General features: G+C 40.8%; 1 protein-coding gene across 1 annotated transcript in view; it reads left to right on the top strand.

Moving 5' to 3' along the window:
• Positions 1–6,291: 6,291 nt before the first annotated feature.
• MAN2A1 (mannosidase alpha class 2A member 1) overlaps positions 6,292–21,401 on the top strand; it is a 114,814-nt gene continuing 99,704 nt past the window's right edge. The window contains exons 1-2 of the mRNA XM_052700980.1: positions 6,292–6,898; positions 18,826–19,086. Coding sequence (XP_052556940.1) covers positions 6,764–6,898; positions 18,826–19,086 — 396 coding nt within the window. The 5' untranslated portion in view covers positions 6,292–6,763. The remainder of the gene's footprint in view (positions 6,899–18,825; positions 19,087–21,401) is intronic.

Genomic DNA, 21,401 nt, shown 5'->3' with positions numbered 1-21,401 from the left:
GTGAATATAGAGGACTGATTTTTTTCTACATTGTAGGCTAAGTAAAATAGTATAGATCATATTTTTTAACAAATGTATAACAGGAAAACGTTAGCTTAGCTTGGTTTATACTAATTTATTTCAGTAGACTTACAATGATAAAAAACATTTTCTAAAGTAAAACACTAATCTCACTTAAAACTGGCCTTTTTACAAGTGTGACATTTATGCTCTGAAGAACATTTTTGTCACTGTTTTGTTTTGAATATTCATTAGATATTAATTAAAAAATTTAACTGATGTTTCTATATGACTTCTTAAATTGTAGACACTGCTTTTTGCTTTGATGTTGCTAATGCAGAAAATTATCTCCATCTATTAATTGTTGCCTTATTCTCTTTAAGCTATGCTAATACTTAAAGATTTGCAGTTGCCAGAATGGTTTCCCAATTTTGGGTAATTCTGAGAATAATCAGAATGATGCTGTATTCTTTATCTTTCATTAAACATTAACTTCCTATTACGTTTCATAGAGATGATGTTTATTATATTTAGTGTATCTGGAGATACAGAAGGCTCCCTCTATCTACTTTGGAGGTGTAAACTTACTATTATAAAATGCCCTTCATAACTATTTTTCTTGAGATTTGAGTTACATGGAAAAGCCCATGACAAATTTTGTCCTACAATGTTTGTATAATCTTTCCTTAGCTTAGCCTATGTTTTACCTTTAAAACCAATGCTGTTTTGTTAATAACAGACTTCACTACTTCTGTGCTTCAAATTTATATTATGTTCAATATGGAGTCAGTACTTGAGGAAAAAAAAAAAAAGAAAATATAGCTATTATATATAGCTGCAGCAGATACATTCTTCATTTTTTTTCTTGTGTTTTTATTCTACTCTATTTTTAAGAGAATATCCATATAATTAAACAAAAGCCTGAGTGAATAAAGAAAAAGCAGATATCAAACTGTAATCAGCAAAGAATGAAAGCACTGATTCGTTTTGTAAAATAAAATAAAATAAAATAAAATAAATGTTTAATGACTCAATTCCTCATTGATGAAAAAGCTTGTTGAACAGTTATTACTGTTATTTACGTTTTTGTGTTGACCAGTCCTTGTGTGATTTCTACTGTGGAAGAACTTCAGTAAGTTTCATGTGGGTCCATCCGCATTCATCCACACTCGCATTCCTCTGTAAAGGTGACTTATTGATTTCATCAGGCACCCTCATTCAAGCAACTTTGTTGCTAGGCCCCTGAAAATCCAGCTATTCTGATTCAACTCACTACAGTAGGGCTTAAGTAGTGGATTCAGTTCTCCAGAAGAAAAGGGCTTTGTTATAGCTAGTGGTCAAATTGGTCATCCATTAGGAAAGATGAATTATATGTTCCATAGAAATCTGGAAGAGAGTAACAAACAGCATGTGGTGAGAGGGAACAAACAGTTCTAATCTGACCTGTGAGAATGGTGTGCACCATTATTAGCAGGTGTCAAGGCAGACTAATAAAAAGCCTCACACAGATTTGAAAGAGTCAAAACTCTTACATTTAGCCTTGTTTAGTCCTATTTGTTTTCAGTTTACTTCAGTTTTATTTTTTACTCTCCAAATAAGAAAACGTTAAATAAAGACAGAAGCTGCAAACATATATTTAAAATCATACAGTCTATAATTAGTTGGAGGCAAGTACAATATGTAAAATGTAAAAGTTCTTAGCAAGAATCAAATTTCTACATCAATTCACTTTAGATGTGTTACCAAGAGGATGCCAACAAATTACATTTCCTCAAAGATATGCATTCTCTGCAAATAGATCTTGAAGAAAAAAACAAAAGCAGAAATTTGCACTACAAAAGTTTAAAGGTCAAACAAAATGGAACTGCCCACCTTTGCTCTATATTCTTGTTTGTGTATTAGAACTACAGAAACCACCACAAGTTTAAGCAACTTCCCTACTCATACGTTTTCAGCTATACTTCAGCTCAAATTAAATGAGGCTTCACTAATTCCCCAGGGATCCCCTCAGCTACGCAGTGTATCAAGATCTATACTAGGCCAGTGCAGTCTAATTCTAAAGTCAGGAGTTTAAATACACGTACACTTGTTTAAAATTTACATGACTTTGGTCCTTGTTTTAATCACATCATCTAATGCAGTATTTAAAAGCAAGAAAAGAAAATTGATGTAGTTGAAAGCAATGCCTTATTTTGCCTCATCAGTTACTAATATTTTTGAGAAGAATAACTTGACTGATTGGAATGCTGATTGATTTTTTGCAGTCTGGAGCTTTACATATTCAATAAACGCAAAGACTGGCAAGTACTTCTACATGATACTAATACCAGGCAATGAGGCACTGCAGAACTGTTTTCTGGTAGATTTTTCATTTGGATTTAAATAAAAGTGATCGATCTGACACTGAGGGAACATATAATGAAAATAAATTAGCTTGACAGGAATGTGAAAGTTTATTGGTTTAAATAAATAAACAAACACGTAAACAAGCAAATAAATAAAGGGAAGAAAAGGGAAAAAGGAAGAAAGAGAAGACGGGGAATGGGGGGAGGGGGGGGGAACTGAAAAAGTGGCAAAGGGGGGAAAGGGAACCTGCCAAGGTAGCCAAATGTCTAAGTTCCTTAAGAAATTCCTGAGACCAATCGAAGTTTTCAAATACAAAATTTCTTGATTACTTGCTGCCCAGTTCAATTATTATGATTTTAAAACACAGTGATATACTTACTGAAGTATTTTAAAATAGACAGGCTATTCTAAATTTCGTGATTTGAAAGTCATCAACTTGGTGTGGAAACAAATTTCTGTCAGTAAATGCTTTCACAGACTTTTTTTGTTGTTGATGTTGTTTTTTTTTTTACAATACTGTTACCAGCAATAATTATAGTTTCTCTCCTAGAATGGAGTATACTTTTTTTACCTGAAATTCTGTGATCATTACAAGTACAGAAGTTATCCAGCTGGGTGGTACTCACACATCTATATTGGTCTGAAGCTAAATATGTTGTGGCATGTATAGTGATTCATCTGGGCATGAATACGGAAGTAGTAAGCAGAAATACTTATAGAAATGCTATGAAAGTATGATGAGGTTTCTTAATGCAAGGTTTGTTAATGATTAATGTTTGTCGCTGATTTCTGATACTACAGTAAAACAAAGCTGAACCTTGTCAGAGGTCACTACGAATCAAATCAGTTCATCCAAGCTTGTCAGCAGACAGTGATTTTATCTAACCAGTTATGTTTAACCTGGAGGAAACGAGAACTATTGATTACCTTTGCACTGTGGTTTTTACTGTAGGCTACTTACAGTGAGACTTCCAGGATGAAGCATCAGCCTTCCTCTGATCCCACATCCCCTGAGTGCCACAAACCTTTTCTTCTTGGTTTTCACTGTCTGTCTCCTTGTCTCTTCAGCATGGATGTAGATGTCTGAAGTAGGGAAGCTGCTTCTTGGGCCATTTCCCTTGCAATTCATAGGAGACATGCAATAGCCGAAGAATAATTTGTCCAAGTCTGCAAAAGAGGTGAAGAATGTTTGCAGGACTTAATGGGTCCAGGGGTGCATGTTAAGTAGAACCTGGCATTGAAAATTCAGAATATTGGGGAATTTATTGTAGTTCTAAGAATAAGGCTATTTTTTTTCCCCATGAAAATGATACTGTACAGAGACTCCTCAGCTGCTGATTTCAGTGCACTGCCTTCTTACTGGGTATCAAAGGCACTCCAGAAGAGCCCCTTTCAGGCATGTTTTGAGCTGCTACCATCTGTTGAAAAAAATTAAAAGCTTACTGTGAACTATACAGTGCCTTTTTCACAACAATGGTTTTCACCTATACCCAACTCTCATAACTTATTTGTGCCATGCATTTTCCTCTGTGAGTTGCTTTGACTAGGTCTATATTTCTTTGAAGGACAACCTTACTTTCTATTATACCAAAAGTTTTATGAAAGCGTGGAGTAAAAAAAGAAAGCAGAGTAGGCAGCACCAAAGTCTTCTTCCCTAGTCACAGTTGGGCAGCTAAACCTGTGGCTGTGCCCCTGACCAGTTTATGTTTGTTTATGTGGCTCTGAAAGATCAACCACTCGGATGACTGTGACAGTTTTGTCTCCCTGATTGTAAGACTTGGACTTGATCCATGTTGGTCAATTCCAGCTCAGGATATTCTATGGCTCTGAGTTAACATGAAGTTGAAAGGAGTTACAAAAGTTAAACCCATGCAATATTTTCATATTTTCCTTTTTTCCTCCCTCCCTCCCTCCCTCCCTCCCTCCCTCCCTCCCTCTCTCCTTCCTCCCCTGATATCTGACAGTCAATGGTTTATGGGCTGATTTGGCATGGTTCCGTGACTAGTGGGGCAGAGGGACCTGTGGATCTGCACCCCGGAAAGGGATAAGGGGAAAAGGATAGAGAGATGGGCCTAAAACAAAGCAGTGGCAACGATCTGAGGAGAAACAAACTGATTTACTAAACAAGATATCAGAATGCAAGATAGCACACTATAATACAATACAATACAATTAGAATTGAAGGTAATAAATCAAATATAATGAGAGAGAGTGTCTGAAAGCTGAAGGCCTTACTCTAATGCCGAGGCAAGACATGTGGTTGGGATGGGCAGAAGGGAGGAGAGCCCAGTCCTGTGACTTTGCCAGGGATTTCCTCTCTTCTCTGAACACAAAGTCCTCTGGGGTATGCAGTTCTTCTGCTCTTCTGGGACAGGTACCCAGAACTGGAGCATTAACTCTTCAACTCCCAGTGCACTACGTGATGTTATGATGTAGAATACCAATAATCAAAAATCATAAAACCATGACGCTGACCCCCACTAACAAACTGACAAATGGAGAACGAAGCCCTTCTATTTATGATCTGTGTGCGTCTGCCACTAGAGGGGGAATAGAGCAAATGTGAGCAGGTAAGAGCCATGTGTTACATACAGTCCTTTGCTTAGCAAAATGCTAAGCGTTTCAAAACTCCCGTGTTTTATTCCAGACTCTGCAAGAGACCCACCAGCACTGTCCCTCTGTTAGACTGCTGTGCCCCTCCCCGCTGTCTTTCACCCTGATCTGCCTCATCTCTAAACTTGCAGCTGTTCCTAGTCAGCGCTCCTTGCCATTTCTGCATAGCCCCCACTCTTTTGTCCATCCCCTGTCCTATCTCCACTGCACAGCTCCACCCTTGAGCCTTTTTTGTCTTCCCTGGCATTACACAAAACGGTCCTTCTGAACTGAAAGGCGGTCTGTGCGCAAAGCGGCGAACAGCTCCCTGCCCCCACTCACCCCATGGCGCATTGCACCCCCACCTGTGCTGCAGGAGAACTGCGGGGTCTGCGCATTCAGAACCACCCAGCACTGTTGCACAGCTTTGGAGAGCTGATCTGGGTCTGCAGGGTCTGCGAGACACTGCAACATGTTCTCGATAAGGAAAAACTTGGTGAAGATTTGATTTTCTTGGATCCTTCAGAAGACTTAATGTTATTGGTCAGATCCTCTACAGTTTTAAAATCTTTAGTGGGATTTTTGTTGAAAAATAATAAAGAAACGCCAGTGGCTTTCAGACTTCAGATCATGGGGATATCAGAGCTGCTTGGCAAGAGCTCACACATGCATTGCTAGAGCTTTCAGCACTGGCGTGGTTCTCATTAACAGGCAGCGTGTCCCAACTAGTTCCCCAAAGCGTTATTCCGACAGAGGCGCTGGGCACGGAAGCCTTCAAATCTCACAAAATCACATCAGTCAAAATTAGGAACTAAACATGGCCGCGGTGGAGGACAGGCACCCTCAGCGCTGGGGCCCCCACCGCTGAGCCACGAGGTGCATCCGCTGAAGCTTGTTCGAATGTGGAAAAAATCGACTCAATCTGGAACTTGGGGCGATCCCATTCGTCTGCGTAACACTATACGGGAGGAACAGCGTCAGTACAGCGCGCAGCCCTCGTTCTGACAAGTCTCTGCCGAGCACCGGGCTGCCGTCGACAACGGCTTCGGACGAAAAACTCTCTTCCCCGGTCCTCTCCAGGCAGCGCCCCAGGGACGGCCCCCTGCTCCGGTCTTCCGCACCGCCGCCCTCTGCGGGTGGGGCGCGGACAGCGCGGGGCTGGTGCCCGCCCGGCGGAGGAACAGCAGCTCCACCCCCGAGGCCGCCGCTCGCCCCCTGGGCCCCGGGGCGGCGCGGTCCGTTCCGACCCAACCGATCCGCGGGGCGGGGAGCGGGGGCGGTGCCGCTCCCGTGACCTGCTCCCGGCACCGCCCACCCGCACGGGGGCGGAGCGCGGCGCTCCGGCTGTGGCGGGGCCGGGTGCTGGCGGGCAGGGGTTCCTTTCGGCGCGGAGCGTGTGCGCGGCGGCGGCCCGCGGTGCTTCGGCGGCGGCAGCAGCACTCCGGCCGCGGGGCGGGGGAGGAGGCGCTAGACTCCGGCGCTGCTTGCCGGTGGCGAGGAGGAGCGGAGCGGCCGGAGGAGAAGGAGGAAAGGAAGCGGGGAGCAGCGGCGCTCGCTCGGCCCGCGGCGTGCCGCCGCCACTTCCCTGCCGGGTGCAGCCCGAACCTGATCCGCTGCCGGAAACTGCCGGCTCGCCTCCGGCCGCGGCGCGGGGCTCCGGGCGGTGCGCTGTGTCTGGCGCGGGGGGCGACTTCTCGCACTTCTCCGGAGCGCGCTCGGGGCTGCCCCGCCGGAGGAGCGCCGTTGCCGCGGTGCCGCCGCCACCCGGCTCGGGGGCAGAACTTTCCCGCGGCTGCACCGTGCGGGGCGGCGGGAGCGCGGCGCGATGAAGCTGAGCCGGCAATTCACGGTTTTGGGCAGCGCGGTGTTCTGCGTGGTGATCTTCTCCCTCTATCTGATGCTGGACCGGGGACACTTCGACCACCCCAAAAGCCCCCGCCGGGAGGGCACCTTCCCCAAGGTGAGCGCGGCGCCTTCGGGCCGCGGCGGGGCGAGGGCGAACGAGTGCCCTTCACACCGCGAGGGGAGAGGGCGGGAGGGGACGGGGAAGCGAAGGGGGATGGACGCCCACTTCCTGCCCTCGAGCCGCTACGCCGGGGGTAGCGGAGAAGCGCGGCTGCGCTCCTCGGCGGCTGCGGCGGCCGCGGCGGGGCGGGTGGGCCGGCGGGGCAGGACGCGCGGTGCCGCCTCTGGGCGGCGCTGCCGAGCGCGGAGCGGGCAGGGAGGGGCGGTGCTGCCTCCGGCGGCGGCGGGTCTGGGGGCGGCTGAGGGGGGCGCGGGCTCGTTGCGAGCCGAGCTCGCGGCCGAGGCGCTGGTACCGAAAGAGGAGAGCTGGAGGGTGAGCCTCAGCGGCGTTAACAGGTGGGCTGGAGGGAACGCCGAGTTCGCTGGGGCCGCCGTTGTCACTGAACGTTGGTTTGGAGCCGGAGGTGGCCCGCAGCCGGCCGCGCGGTGTGGCTGTTGGACAGAGCGTGTCTCGGTGCCTGCATGTGTGGAAAGCTAAAAGCTGCATAGTTGTAGTGTTAAAACAGGCTTCTCTATTTGCAACAGGAATTAAAGTATTTTGGAGAACACGCAGCATGCTGTGCAGGAGGACAGAACTGCTGTGTGTAAAGAGTTTTACGTTCTTGCAGTAGTAGACCAGAATTACAGGAAATTGGGAATTGAAGCTACCGTTCGTTTTGCTTTCTTGTATTTATTCTGCTTGGGAAATTAAACAACTGGAAGTGTCCTAGTACAGCAGTGAGGTATCAGGTGGAACTCAGAAGGCATGCCAAAAAAGTAACATTTTTCTGATGAAGTAACTAGTTTCTCTTATAGTGCAAAGATAATAGCTGACACCATTTTATTTTTGGCCAAGTTAAAAGCCTCAACTTCAGTATAGGAAAGGACACAGTTCTGTTTCTTGGAGTTGCAGTTCAGAGGTCATCTGCTGGCTGTTTTTGGAACTAGGAGAACAGGAGAGAAGTGGAGAAGAAAGACCAGACTCTTGCAGCTGTATCTGCTTGTTCTGTAACTCCAGCAGGAAGATGATGCGTGTGGTACCTGTAAAAGCTTCTGTGACTGCTGTTTTGGTGATGCAGTCACTGCTGGTATTAGCACAGCATCTCATGTCTTTGTATCACTAGTTGAGTTTAATCCTGGTAAAGAATAGAATAGGAAAGCACATCTCTTTTTATGTCATGCTTTGATTTAAAAAACTGAAGTGAATGAGGGAGATGGACTGGATATGTTCAGTTTTCCATCGTCAGTATCTTGCAGTTGAAATTCCAACAATGTAACATTGGTCTTGTGGTGTAGAGTCTGGTAGAGGAAAACATTCTACTGTCTGTCCTCCTTCCCCTCTTTTGAGCCCTGATTACTTTTTTCTGCCTTTTCCAAACAGAAATCCCTTTGAAGCTGGTTGCTCTCACTGCAGAATTCTCTGCCAGCACTGTTTCACTCCTTCTTTTGGGTGAATAATTACCCTTTTCCTTCCTACTGCTTTATCCTTTGTGAAGGTTATATGTTATGCTGATGGAGCTTTCAAAACTGGAATGCTTCTGGGCCCTATCATGCATCAGCTTAACGTTGAAATGGAAGATGAAGAAGGGCAAGGGAAGCTACCAAAAATATTTGAGGAGAATATGCTGTTTTAGCTTACAGGAAGACTATGTCACTGTAGCATTTCCAGAATGCTGTATTCTGTATGGTAAGTGAAACTACTCACAGATGTAAAAACTTCAAGCAGGTTTTGTGTGTGGAAAGCTTTGGCAGCAGCATACTGCATGTCTGTGGATACAGGAGGACATTTTTTTCATGATGACAGAGGTCAGTTTTTTTCTTACTGGTTAGAAAAAGGAATTGAATTTTTTTAAAGACTTTTTTTGATAGCTTCACTTTATCTTTTTCTGATCTGATAATGTGTTGGTTTTTCAACTTTGTTTCAGCTTTCTTACAGCTCTGCCAGGAGAGCTCACATGTCCTGAGGGTTACCCTTCCTGACTTGTGTTTTATGTAACCTCAGAGGACAGAAGTGGGTACCAGTAGAAGCATCCTCCTCTCTAAGCTTATAAGTGTGTCTATCTACACTTCAATTTCGACCAGAATTAGAGCTGGGATTTTTTTAGCTGGCAGTGCCTGTTATCTGCATTACTTAGAGAATGTGGTACCTAGTACCAGTGGTAAAATGCTGATAATTACTGTTCAGATTTCATTTCCACAGTTTCTTCCAGGTGCTGCTTATTGCATGGTCTCATGATAGTGTCCATCAGACTGAGGCTTGTGAACCTATCTTCTTTCAGCTGCGTCTGCTGTTGTGCTCAAGGATTGCTCTTCCTGTGCTTGATTTCTAGTTTGAGAGTTCAGGTAGTTGCTCAAGCATGCCAACAGAAATAATTGCCAAAATAATTTTGGGAGGAGCTCTCCCAAGAAGCATAAATATCCCTAGGCAGGTGCCTTTACATGTTCTCTAACTGAAGTGCTTGAAAATGCTTTTTGCTGCTGTGTGAAAGAGAATCTGTGTCTGACTCAGGAGGTGGTGATAATATCTTCTGTTCAGGGGCTGAATTTGCAAAAGCTGGCTTTGGTAGTCCCTTTCAAAGTGAATGTTGTCCATGCACCATTGTAAAGTGGCATTACGGGAACTGTAATAGAATTTGAACTAATGAGATAATTTATAGCCTTGTCATCACTAATGGTTCATTTATCAGAAGATCTGCATGTTGCCGTAAATAGGAAGTCCCTGAGAATTTGGGGAAGATTAGCTACCTACAGTGGGAGATTAAGACTCGCCTCTCTTCTGATTCCAACATGTGACTTCATGGGTCCTGTCTGATTATTGTGAATGTATCATTCTTAACATGGCCGTATCACAAGCTCAGTCTTTCTCTCATAACTGGTTTGTAGCCACTGTAGGATCTCTTCTTGCTGTATTATACCATGGACTCTGGTATTCTTCCACAAGGGTTGTTTCCTTCCTCTCCCATGCTATTTTTCTTTATTTTCCCTCAGTATCACTCTGATGTGGATCTCCAAAGTCCAGTACTGTTAGCATGACTGCTTCCCATTAGTGCTCTGCTCTGGAAGAGCATTTGGCTTAAAATCTCCTTAGAGAGCTTATCAGCAGTTAATAATGACCTGCTCAAGACAGCTCAGGCATTGCTATGTACTTACTTTAACATTCTCATTTTAGTCAAGTGTTTTTACTATAATGGTTATGCTAGTTATATAAGTTCTAGAGAGTAACAGTAGAATTGCTGCTGCATACCTTTCCCATTCCTTCACTCCTTTAAGTAAACAAATAGAAGCTGCTGGGGAAAGTACCTCCTTTTGGTAAGGCTGTGTGAAAACATCTGTGGCTGTGTGAATGGAGAGGAAAATGCTCCAGCTATCAGTTCTTTGCGTTTAGAAAGCTAATGAAAGATCCTGAAAGTGAGAAGGACAAATTGTACAGCTGATTTGCATGCCTACTGCCCTGCCTTGAAATAGGATGCTTCCTGTCTCAAGACATACAAGGATGCTGTGTGTTCTAGCATCCTGTCTCAGGATAGGAATGATGTTTCTACATTGTGCAGAGCCAAGCTCAAGGTGGAGGAATAGCCTTAGATGCATTTTTTGTATGATTATTGAGTCAGTCCTCAGCTCTTACCACTGTGTAAATCACCTAGTGGAATTTACAAAGGAAAACAAAAAAAAAAAAGTCATGGTGTATATTGCTTCTGTCTGTAATAACAGAATTCTCTGAAATAGCTTGTGACTGTCTGGTGGAATGAGGTTTTGGAATGGTGCTTAGTTCTCTGCTGTCTCTTGTGCACTGAGTGTCAAGGACAGGGGATTCTTGGGCTAGATTGATACAGCTAAATAAAAATGTCAGTCAAATCAAGTCTGAAGTGGAGCAGCTTCACTTGGAAATCCAGTGTTACTGTATGCAGATGAGTACCAAATACGAATAAGCACATATTAATTATTTTCTATTTTAGATTCAGATAGGAAAAATCATTAGCCTAACTGCTTATTTTCTCAACTAACTTTACCTTGAGCTAGAGTAAATCCATAAAAGCTGTTCATTTACAGAAGCTGGTGGAGTATTTTTTTGATTCTGAATTTTGCTCGACTTAAGCATTAGAGAGCATGGTGCACTCTTAAGACAAATAAATACATTAAAAATCCAGTGTTTCTTAAATTAAGTGGAAGATTTATTTGGGGGCAAGAATATTTTTGCTTCAGAAATATGTCCTTGATATAGTCTTCACTCTTGTGCCTGTGCAAGTCAAAGCAGCAACACAACAGAGCATCCTCTCTCACTACTTGGATGCTGATGCTCTGAGCTTGGAACAAAGCGTTTTTTTTTTCTAACCACTTTCAGATAGCTTGCTTTTGGCTTTTATGGGACATGTCCCCACCGTGTGCACAGATGTTTCTGGAAATATGTTTTTGTAACTCATATCTGCCACAATTCTGGTTGATAACCAGAATAGGATGGAGTAATTCCTCCATTTTATCTTAAGTCTTTCCCTTAAACTTTATTAAAAGGAAAATACAAACATATTGCAACTTTGATCCTTAGTGTTTTGCTGCTTTTTCTTTCTTTTTTTTTTTTTTTTAAACAGTCATTTGCTGAATCAGATTCCTTCTGCTAAACCCCTCCCAATCTCCCAATGCATTATTATTTCAAACTTGCTCCGATACTCTCATGTATGTGAAATGCTTTTATTGGCTCTATAGCTGCATTGTCTTGAACAGAGATGATGAAATACAGTTCTCTAAAAGCAGTTGGCTTGTTCTTTCATTTCCTATATCCTTCCAGCAAAGGATTAAGGCCTAGCTGTTGAGGTTACTACTAAAGCTTCTCTTCTGGCTTCCTGTTTTCGAAGCATCCATGTGATGCTTCATATATTTTTCAGAAAAAATACAAGTAGTGATTATTGCACTGTGCAGTGTTATTTCATCTGTGCTTACCAGTTGCTTGAAGGTAATACCACTTGGCTAAAATATAAATGATACAGTTTGGAGCAGTAATAGGAGGAAATTGGGGCCAAATACATGGCAGAAACACTGGCATTTCCCTAAGGACTGGACAAAGGCATCTTGTGAGCTTTGCTCTGGAGTTACTGGTAGACTAGTAGTTCCTCTGCTGAAAGGCAGCCTGCCTTCAGTTAGCCTCAGTTTTCCTTTAGGAGCACAGTGCATTGTCAGCTTGTGCTCCATGGTTGCCGTGCCCCTGTTCTGTGCTTTACGTAGCTCAGCTCCCTTCAGCGTTAGCAAGTCTTTATGCCTTTTGCTTTTGAAATCGCAGAATCACAGAATGTGAAGAACTGAAAGGGACCTGATATGCCAGAAATACACATCTCAGCTGTAGTTTTGCTAGACATGTTGTAGTGAAGTAAGTGAAATCAGTGGCTTATCTAAACTACAAATACATGTTCTTATCATGATCTGTAAAATCATAAAAATCATAAAATCACTGTAAAAATATTACAGTGACCTCAATTACAATAGTTCTCTGAAGGCAGGAAATTTTGCCAGACCAGTCTGGTAGCCTTCTCTGATGGAATGACAGCGTTGGTGCACAAAGAAACTGAAGTCATCTTCCTGGACTTCTGCAAGGCCTTTGACAGGGTCAAGTGCCACATCTTTATCTCTGAACTGGAGAGTTACGAATTCAGATTTGGTGAGTAAAGAATTGTTTGGAAGATTGGAGCCAGGAGGTCGTGTTAAATGGCTCTGTGTCCATGTGGAAGCTGGTGACAAGTGGTGTCTGCAAAGGGTCCGTCTCAGGACCAGTGCTCTTCAGCATCTTTACCTGTGACATAGACAGTGGGAATGAGTGCATCCTCAGAAACTTTGCTGATAACTCCAAGCAGAGTTGTGCAGTTGATATGATGGAAAGAATGCTATCCAAAAAGACCTATACAGGCTTGAAAAGTGAGCCCACGTGACCCTAGTGAGGTTTAACAAGATCAAGTGCAAGCTGTTGCACTTGGGTTGTGGCAATCCCAGGTAAGAGTACAGACAGGGAGAAGAACTCATTGTGAGTGGCCCTGCGAGTACATGGGGATCCGGTAGACAAGAAACTGACAAGAGCCATAAGTGTGTGCTTGCAGCCTGGAAGGCCATTAGTATCCTGGGCTGCATCAAAAGAGGGGTGGCCAGAGGGAGAAGGAGGTGATTGTCTCTTTCTTTTCTGCACTTGTCTGGAGTACTAGGCTTGGACCTCAAAACAAGAAAGATATGAAGATGTTAGAGATGTCTAGATGAGGCCACAAAGATGAAGGCTTGAACACTTCTTTTATGAAGAAAAGTAGAGGGAGCTAGGCTTATTCAGCCTGGATATTGGGGCACCTCATTGTGGCCTTCTAGTACTCGAAGAAAGCTTTGAGAGACAGCTTTTTACATGTTCTGATAATGATACAACGTGAGGGGAATGGCTTTAAAGTGAAACAGGAAAGATTTAGTTTAGATGTTAGGAGGAAGTTCTGTACTCAGAGGGAGATGGGGCATTGGCACGGGCTGCCCAGAAAAGCTGTGGATGCCCCATCCCTCAAGGTATTCAAGGCTAGACTGGATGGGGCCCTGGTATAGCCTCATGTAGTGGTTGGCAACCCTGCCCATGGGAGCTTGGAACTGGAATCATCTTTAATGTTCCTTCCAACGTAAGCCATTGTGTGAGATCATTAAAAAGGTATTTTAGGTAATTTTCGCTAATAAAAATAAGTCTTCTGTTCAGTTTAATACATGCTATAAACCTTGACTGGTGCTTGTGACTGATGTTTGTTGTTTTTCTCCTTGTGTTCAATCTTGCATGCCCACCGCCCTGTGCTGCAGACCCTTTCCCTGACCCCCAGCTCCCCTCCCCTGGCACAGCTCCATGCCGTTCCCTCGGCCCCTGTCGCGGAGCTCAGCGCTGCCCTCTGCTCCCTGTGAGGAGCTGCAGGTGCCACAAGGCCTCCATTCAGTATCTGCTGTGGGTTGAACACAACCAGGGACTTCAGCCACTCCTTGCACTCCTTGCCCTCCTTCTCCACCTTCATAGCCCTCCTTTGTATGCTCTGATGTTTTTGTGCCCATGGATTGTGGCATCCAGACCCACACCCAGTGCTCCAGGTGAGGCTACACAGTGTAGAGTAGAGTGGGACAGCCTTTCCCTCACTGGCTGGCAGTGCTGGGCCTGATATACGCAAGGGTTTGGCCCTCTGGGCTGTGGTGGCACACTGCTGGCTCTGGTTCAACTTGCTTGTTGATCCCTCATTATGCACAATGTTTCATTGTGTAACTGGACTTTCTTCCTTGTGCTGGGTAACGGTGTGCTCCTTTCTGGAGAGAGTCCTTACTGCAGTATCAAATGCAAATAGACTGGAACAAGCAGGAGACGTGAGAAAGCAGACTGTTCTGGAAAGTTTGGGTCTTGAAAAGATTAGAAACATAAAGAAATGTCACTCCTTCATACGATGGTAGGAGCAGGTTGTTCAATGCAGCTAATGCATGTTGATTTTTTGATTTTTATTTCTTCCCCCCAAATGGGTGGAGGATTAATCTGGGTTATCTTCACTTTGGACTGAAATGAAATCCAACCCTGTGTAACTCTGGGGATGCTGAAGAGATGAGATGTTTGGGTGGAGCCATTCTACCAGAGCAGCTTTACCTAGCTTCAGTACTGCTGGATTTGTTGGTACCTTCTCTGTATAGAATCACAGAATATCCTGAGTTCATGCAGTAGTATTTATCATCACTGTGAAGTGAGAGCAATGTTGCCTTTCTTACATTTAAGTAAAATTTTTGTTTGTATAGCCCTTCAATATTTGAAAGTAGTAAAAATGTCTTTCTTTCATTTCTCTCCAAAGCTACTAAAAAGTAGTTGACTGGCTTTATAAGTCAAGTGATTCATGTAATTTCACACTGCATTTCCTTATGTAAAATAAGTACATAGATCCATAGAGAGGTGTTTAGTTGTCTCCATTTAGACTGAGCAATAGTTATCCAGAAAGCATATCTCCCATTTTCTGTAAGGTTGAGTGTAGCTCAGAGTCTTGGAAAAGAACTGCTTCTGTTTTAGGAAGAACTAATGCTGTAAACTCTGGGCAAAATCTGCTGAGGCTTATGAATTATACAGCAATCCATGTTTTGCTGTCAAGTATTTATGAAGCCATTTAGACTACAGCATTTCAGGTACAAGTGAGTAAGATAAAATTAATGCATCTCTGCTTAGATATTAAAATAAAATAAAACTACCCTCCATTTCCAATACGTGGAAAACTTTCTAACTTAATTTAGAAAAATACGCTAGAGTATGATGTTAGTGATCAGTAGAGATCCTATGTGTTTTATCTTCTGTTTTATCTTTTAATTAGACTTATCTGTGCTCTTGTAACATGTTGCTGAACTGTTTTACTAGTAAATTGATATCAATCAACTGGCAACTAGCAAATGGAGCAGTGTAAGTCAGCTACCTTTCTTGATTAGTGTTGAAGCTAAATTCCATTTGTGTTGTTTTCATTATCTTGAAGGCTTATTTTGTTTTTATTGTTTATCTCAAATTCTACAGTAATTTCATTATCAAATACTACATTTTAAACTTTGTCTACTCCTACCCGCTAAAAATGAGTAAGAAGAATAGGTGAATGTAGACTGGAGGGGAAAAAAAAATAGCTTTTGGTAAGGGTTCTGTATGAAATTATGAACAAGAGAATGGATTCTTGACACTCTCTCTATTTTTATACTAAATGAAATATGGGATCCAATTTTAGTTTGTGATACTGCTGTTTCTTAAAGTTAAATCCAGTAACTGATATACTGTATAATGAAAATTGAAAATATCTTCAGAATCTACAAAGACTTGGTTACCTGTCAGTTTTAAATTGGATACTTCATGAGGCTATAGTTAAATATTCTTTACTACAGCTTATTATTTGATGTTTTCTCTTCAAGCTGAATTATTTCAAACATCCTGTTTGAAATGTTTGTAAGAGAGACATGACACATCTCATAATCTTTGGAAAAGAAAGCAGATAGCTTTAATTAATGTCTGTTGTTTGTCTCCACCATGGGAGGTTAGGTAAAGATTTCTATCCCTGAAGATGAAATAATTACGTGCTTAATATTCTCATAAAAATCACTGCTCTTCAGTGTTCTAGGTAGACTTGAACTCTCCACCTTAAAAATAAATTATTGATGGAAATTTATTACAATATATAAAATAATTACTTGAAGATGGATGGGAAAAAAGTTACTATTTCTTTGGATACAAGAAGCAGGGAACTTGGTTTTAAAATATTTTTGCCATATAATACACTGTAAAATGCTTGAACATACAGATATTTTAGGGTTGAAAGTACAGAAATTTAAGCAAAACGTGTATCTTATATATAACGTGATCTCTGACTCTGGAAGCTTGTGCCAGAAGCTGGCAGTGTATGCCGATGGAAGGATGAGTCTAAACATGCATTCAGTGTTATTTTTTTAAACGTTCTGTCTGCTGTTGACTGATCAGAAAGTATTCAGCTAGATGACACGAGGCAGATTAGCGGTGTAATCGGTGACAGTTGGATAGTTGGTGGGCTGTTGGTAATCGCTGTAAGGCTCTTGACTTGTAGGCATAGGTAAAGTATTTCTAAAACATGCATGAGTGAGAAGATAAGTTTTAAACAGTTGTATGTTTTTACAGTCGCAGAAGAAGAAAGTATAGCAGTGAGGTAGGTGTGAGTAACATTTTCACCGCTTAATCATTTGGTAATTTTGAGCTATAATCATACACAACGAAACAGGTAATAGCTACAGTAGATGATGGCTATATTTTAGCTTTTTAAGAATCTAAATACCAAAGGCTATGTTGGGCAGCCTTTATAGTCTGAATGGGTATTATTTTATACTGTTCTTTCAGAGTGGCATAACAGGATGTTATCTAAATGTAGAAACTTTTCCATGTGTTTTTTTTTTTTTTTTCTCTTGAATAAATCAGAAAGGGAAAGTACTGATTTTATAAAATGCGTACCTGCAATATTTAGTATTTGTGAAAGACTCGTTGTTTTTCCTGAGCCACTAGGGGGCATGAGACGACACTTTTTTTCTTTCTTTCTTGCATCCTGTCATCTGCATGTTGAGCTCTTGTTCTTTATTTTATTTTGTAAGTTTCTAGTATTTGACTTCAGTCTGTCTTTAGATTCTAGGGTCTTTGCCCTACATCTCAGTTAATATAATATGGATTTATTGTCAAGAAGCATTTTTGTCTTTTGAGAAGCAATAAGGTTTTACATGTGTTATTTTAAAAACTGTTACTGTTTTCAGGATGCATAAAACTAAGAGCAGAATGAAACACTGAATCAGCATTTTTTGTACAGCTTGGAAAATGAGGGGACAAAGTTACCAGCTGTAAAATTTAAAAATGACTAAAACTTCTGCATAATTACAAAGAACTGCTGCGGAGATAAAATTACAGAAATGACTAGTAGAGCTCTAGAGGATGACTAGTATCTTGTTCTAGGGGATGCATTTTCCTCCAGACTTCTGAAACTCAGCAGAATTTAAAATACAGTGCTCTTCTCAATTTTAAAAGAAGGCTTAATCCCTTGCAAACTACAGAAGTTGGAATGAGTTGACTTTTGAACAAGGCAATTTGTACATTAAGCAGAAAATGGAAGGCTCTAAAATGAATGATTGTCATGGGGGGAAAATGTCTAATACACTGAGGCTATTGCTGATGCTATTCTGTTCTACTTCCTACTTTCAATAGGAAAGCATTTAACTTGTCATTAAAAGCATAGATCACAGAAGGATTGTCTACTGCATGACTGTTATTTGTATTTTGTGTAATGGGTGAAACATGAATACTTGAATCGGCAGATTTTGTTGCAATTACAATGTCTTGATGAAACAATGTCAGACACTGTATATTTTGGGGTCTGTCCACAACTTTAAAAATAGGAAAAAAAACACTCAATTCAGTTTTGTCTTCAGTTTTTGTTAAGTTGAAATCTTTCTGAGGAAGGAAAGATATTTTTATTAAGATTAAATAACCTTAAAAACGTGTTAGGTGGTATGGCATCTTGTGGCTGTGGAAAAGCTAACACATTCATTGTTTGGAAAAAGAAAAAAAAGCATACCCAAAGTGATTTGGAATGGGTACATCAAAGAGCAGTACCATTCTAGACATCTTCCTCTTTTGTGCTATCTCCAACGGTATGCTAATTAAATGCCATAAATTGCTTTGTGCTGTAGGTCTGCACCTGTCCTTCCAGGTTACTTTTGAGCTCTCTTGACTTTTTTCAGTGCGTTGATGTAATCCTCTGTCCTTCCGTTTGTGGTGCTCACTAGAATCATCCATGGAATCCTGTTCTCCAGCAACTGAATATGGTATTCTAAGTGCAGATGCCATTGGCTTGAACTGTCTTTTACAGAACAGTATTGATTGTCTGATTATACTGATTATTAGAATATTCAGCAGTTAAGGAAATCTTTTTTTGTGCTTCTGTTAATTTCTCTCTACATTTCACTGAAAATAAAAAATGATATTTATTGAAACATTTCAATTGTAGAGGGAAAAACATAAAATGTATTTATGTCTTGTTAATTCCATCATGCGATGACTGTAAAAAAAATGGCTTTCCCTTCGGTGTTCTGATGTGGTGGCAAATGAAATATTTTTTTTTTAACATCTTTGATAGACTTGAAAAATTTGGTTTTTGCATATCTGGTACTTGAAACAACATGACTTCTTAGGAATATTTTCACATCTCTTTTGCTGTTTTTTCATGTTCTGAGTGTACTTTTCTTGTGTTGGTTTGATTTCTGCTTTATTTTGTCTTTATATAAAATACAGAATATTTTTGTGATAATGTTACTATTGTGAAATTGACAAGAAAAATATCAAGAGTAGTCTGAGAATTAATTAAATTTGCATTCTTCTTTATACAGGGCCAGCTTTCAATATTGCAAGAAAAAATAGATCATCTTGAACGCCTTTTGGCGGAAAATAATGAGATTATTTCAAACATACGAGATTCTGTGATCAATCTGAGTGAATCAGTAAAAGATGGTCAGAAAAATCCAGTGGCTATCAACTTCAGTCAAGGATCCCAGTCGGAGCTCTTTCCTTCCGCTCCCACTCTGCTTTCAGTTGATTCTGAGGATTGTTTGTTTGCTTCGAAAAGTGGAAGTCATAGTTCAGATGTGCAGGTAAGCAGAATGTCTTTCTCCTCCTAGCTGCCATTACCTCTTATAATTCTGAAAGCATCTATGTACTGATAAAAGCCTGCAACTTAGCCCCTTACCTAAGATGTAATAGAACTGTTCAACTGATTGTTGATGTGTTTAACAGAAAATGTTATGAAACTTCCCTTCTACCTTCTCTAAACTGTCTAGAAACAAAATATGATAATGATGACCCAGCATGTCAGAGTGCTTTAAAGTTCTTAAAAGCAAACGATCCAGAATTAATCACTTCTTTTTTGTTGTGCAGTATCCTCAGAAGTTCTTAGAGGCTCCCAGATTCATTCCTATTTCCTGAAAATCTTGTGAAGCTGATGTAGAATAATCTGGGAATATTAATCTGTATTTAAACAGGTTTTACGTTTTAGTGATATGTGTGTAGATGGATCTTGAAAAGAAGATGAAGCTTGACTGACAGTTGATCATTTGTAACAATTTCCAGTATTGTGCTCTATTTTGAATATTACTTGTGTATTTTGGCATTCTTGGGCATCTCCAGTTTGTACAGACACTTTTCTCAGAAAGGAGGAACATATCCCCTGTCGACTGGCATGAACTGGTCAGGATGGAGTTTCTAAAAGGCAAATTTTTCAAGCTGAGTTTATTTCACTTTCTGATGCTGCCTGTGAGTTCATTGACTCTTATGTATTCAGTTTTAATGCAGTGTTTCAGGAGTGCTAAGAATACTGTGTGAAGTTTGTGATCTGTACGGTTTTTGAGATTCTTGTGGGAGTGCTATAAATATTCATAGTACTCTAACACAAAGATTAAATTTTGAATTCCAGCTTTCTCTCATTCTACAAGTGAAAGTGTTTCTATTGTAGACGAAAGACAGTGGATTTACGATGAATAAGTTTACACATCTGAACAATTGTAACCTCTGATTTATCATTTATAACACCTCTCAGCTCTTCAGGGATAGGCATTTCCTTAATATGTCTCTCACAGAGATAAGATTTTTAAGGGTAGTGGTATCTAACTTTTTGTGTTTGTATTGCATGTTAAGACTTCAGCATTAGCCTTAACTTGTTTTCAAGACAGTGGATTATTCCTCACACAGTCCTTTTTCATATTAAATTTTTCTAGGTGCATTAGAAATAAGTTCAAGTGAATATGAATGTTGTGAATTTTGAGGCAAAATGTTTTGGCTTAAACTAAATGACCTGTTAACTTATGATTAGAAAGTGAGTGTTTTGTAGCAGAGAGTTTGTTCTATCAAATAGTATTGCTGTGCTCTTTGTATCTGTTGTAGCTTCCGTGGAAACAAACAGGAGAGTGACTTCTGGAGCTACTTACGTCATTTGGTTTATGATGGTTTTACTCATTTCTAAGTCTATAATACATGTGTGTGTAAGTAACAGGAAATGTTCTCCATGCTGTTCCTGGATTCTTACTTACACAGGTGGAGAATTCAGTGTATCATAACCTTATAGTCATGGGGTTATCAGCAATCTATTATTAAGTAATTTTAATACTGCTTTATATACAATTTTTTGTTGTGCTAGTCTGATGTGCATTTCAGTTATAGAAACTAAAATCTTGGTGTTAGCAAATTTCTGGTAGCACCAATTAATCTGAGTTAACTAATCTAAGTTAGTGTTTTTAAATGGCTGTACTGTTTAATGACTCACCAAAGATGATATACTCTGCAACCTCAGTTTATTTATTTTCATCTAGATTTTTACAGAGTAAGAAATTCTGAGCAGATTATTGAAGAACATTTTTTTAAATTATTTTTCAATTTTTAAACAGCTTATGAGTGTTAATTATCTGCTGTTCATAAATATTAACTTAGAACTGTAGATTGGACCTTTATTCTTCTGTGTTTGTCTTTAAAGAGAATATATGACAAAGAAATGAGAGAATAGAAAGAAACGAGAGAACATAGGTGAAATTTAATGTTGGAATAATAATTGCTATAGAGAATGAACACAGAAGATGCTTCACTGAATAAATTATGGGAATCCATTATAGTTATCCATAATGGAGAGGCCATTAGGAGAACAGATTCAAATTTGGATTAAAAACCTCTAAAATTTCAATGAGAAATATTACGAGGTTTTGTTATTCCAAGAGGTTTATTTTCTTTGCGTAAACTGGAGGAAACAGTGTACTAATAACACGAGAACCAAAAAGTTTTTGGATAGTATTGGTGAAGAATGATTTTTAATGGGAAAATTGTGAAACAAGAAATGATGCACTTAATTACTTACAACACCCTTCCTACTTTGTGGTGTAATAGAGCTGGCTGCTGAAAATAACATTCACCTGAGAACTTAACT

This window comes from Tympanuchus pallidicinctus, unplaced genomic scaffold (assembly GCF_026119805.1).
Source record: "Tympanuchus pallidicinctus isolate F22 unplaced genomic scaffold, pur_lepc_1.0 scaffold4, whole genome shotgun sequence".
NCBI classification, from domain to species: domain Eukaryota; kingdom Metazoa; phylum Chordata; class Aves; order Galliformes; family Phasianidae; genus Tympanuchus; species Tympanuchus pallidicinctus.
The sequence above is the reverse complement of the archived record's forward strand: the minus strand, read 5'-3'. Positions and strand labels throughout refer to the sequence as shown.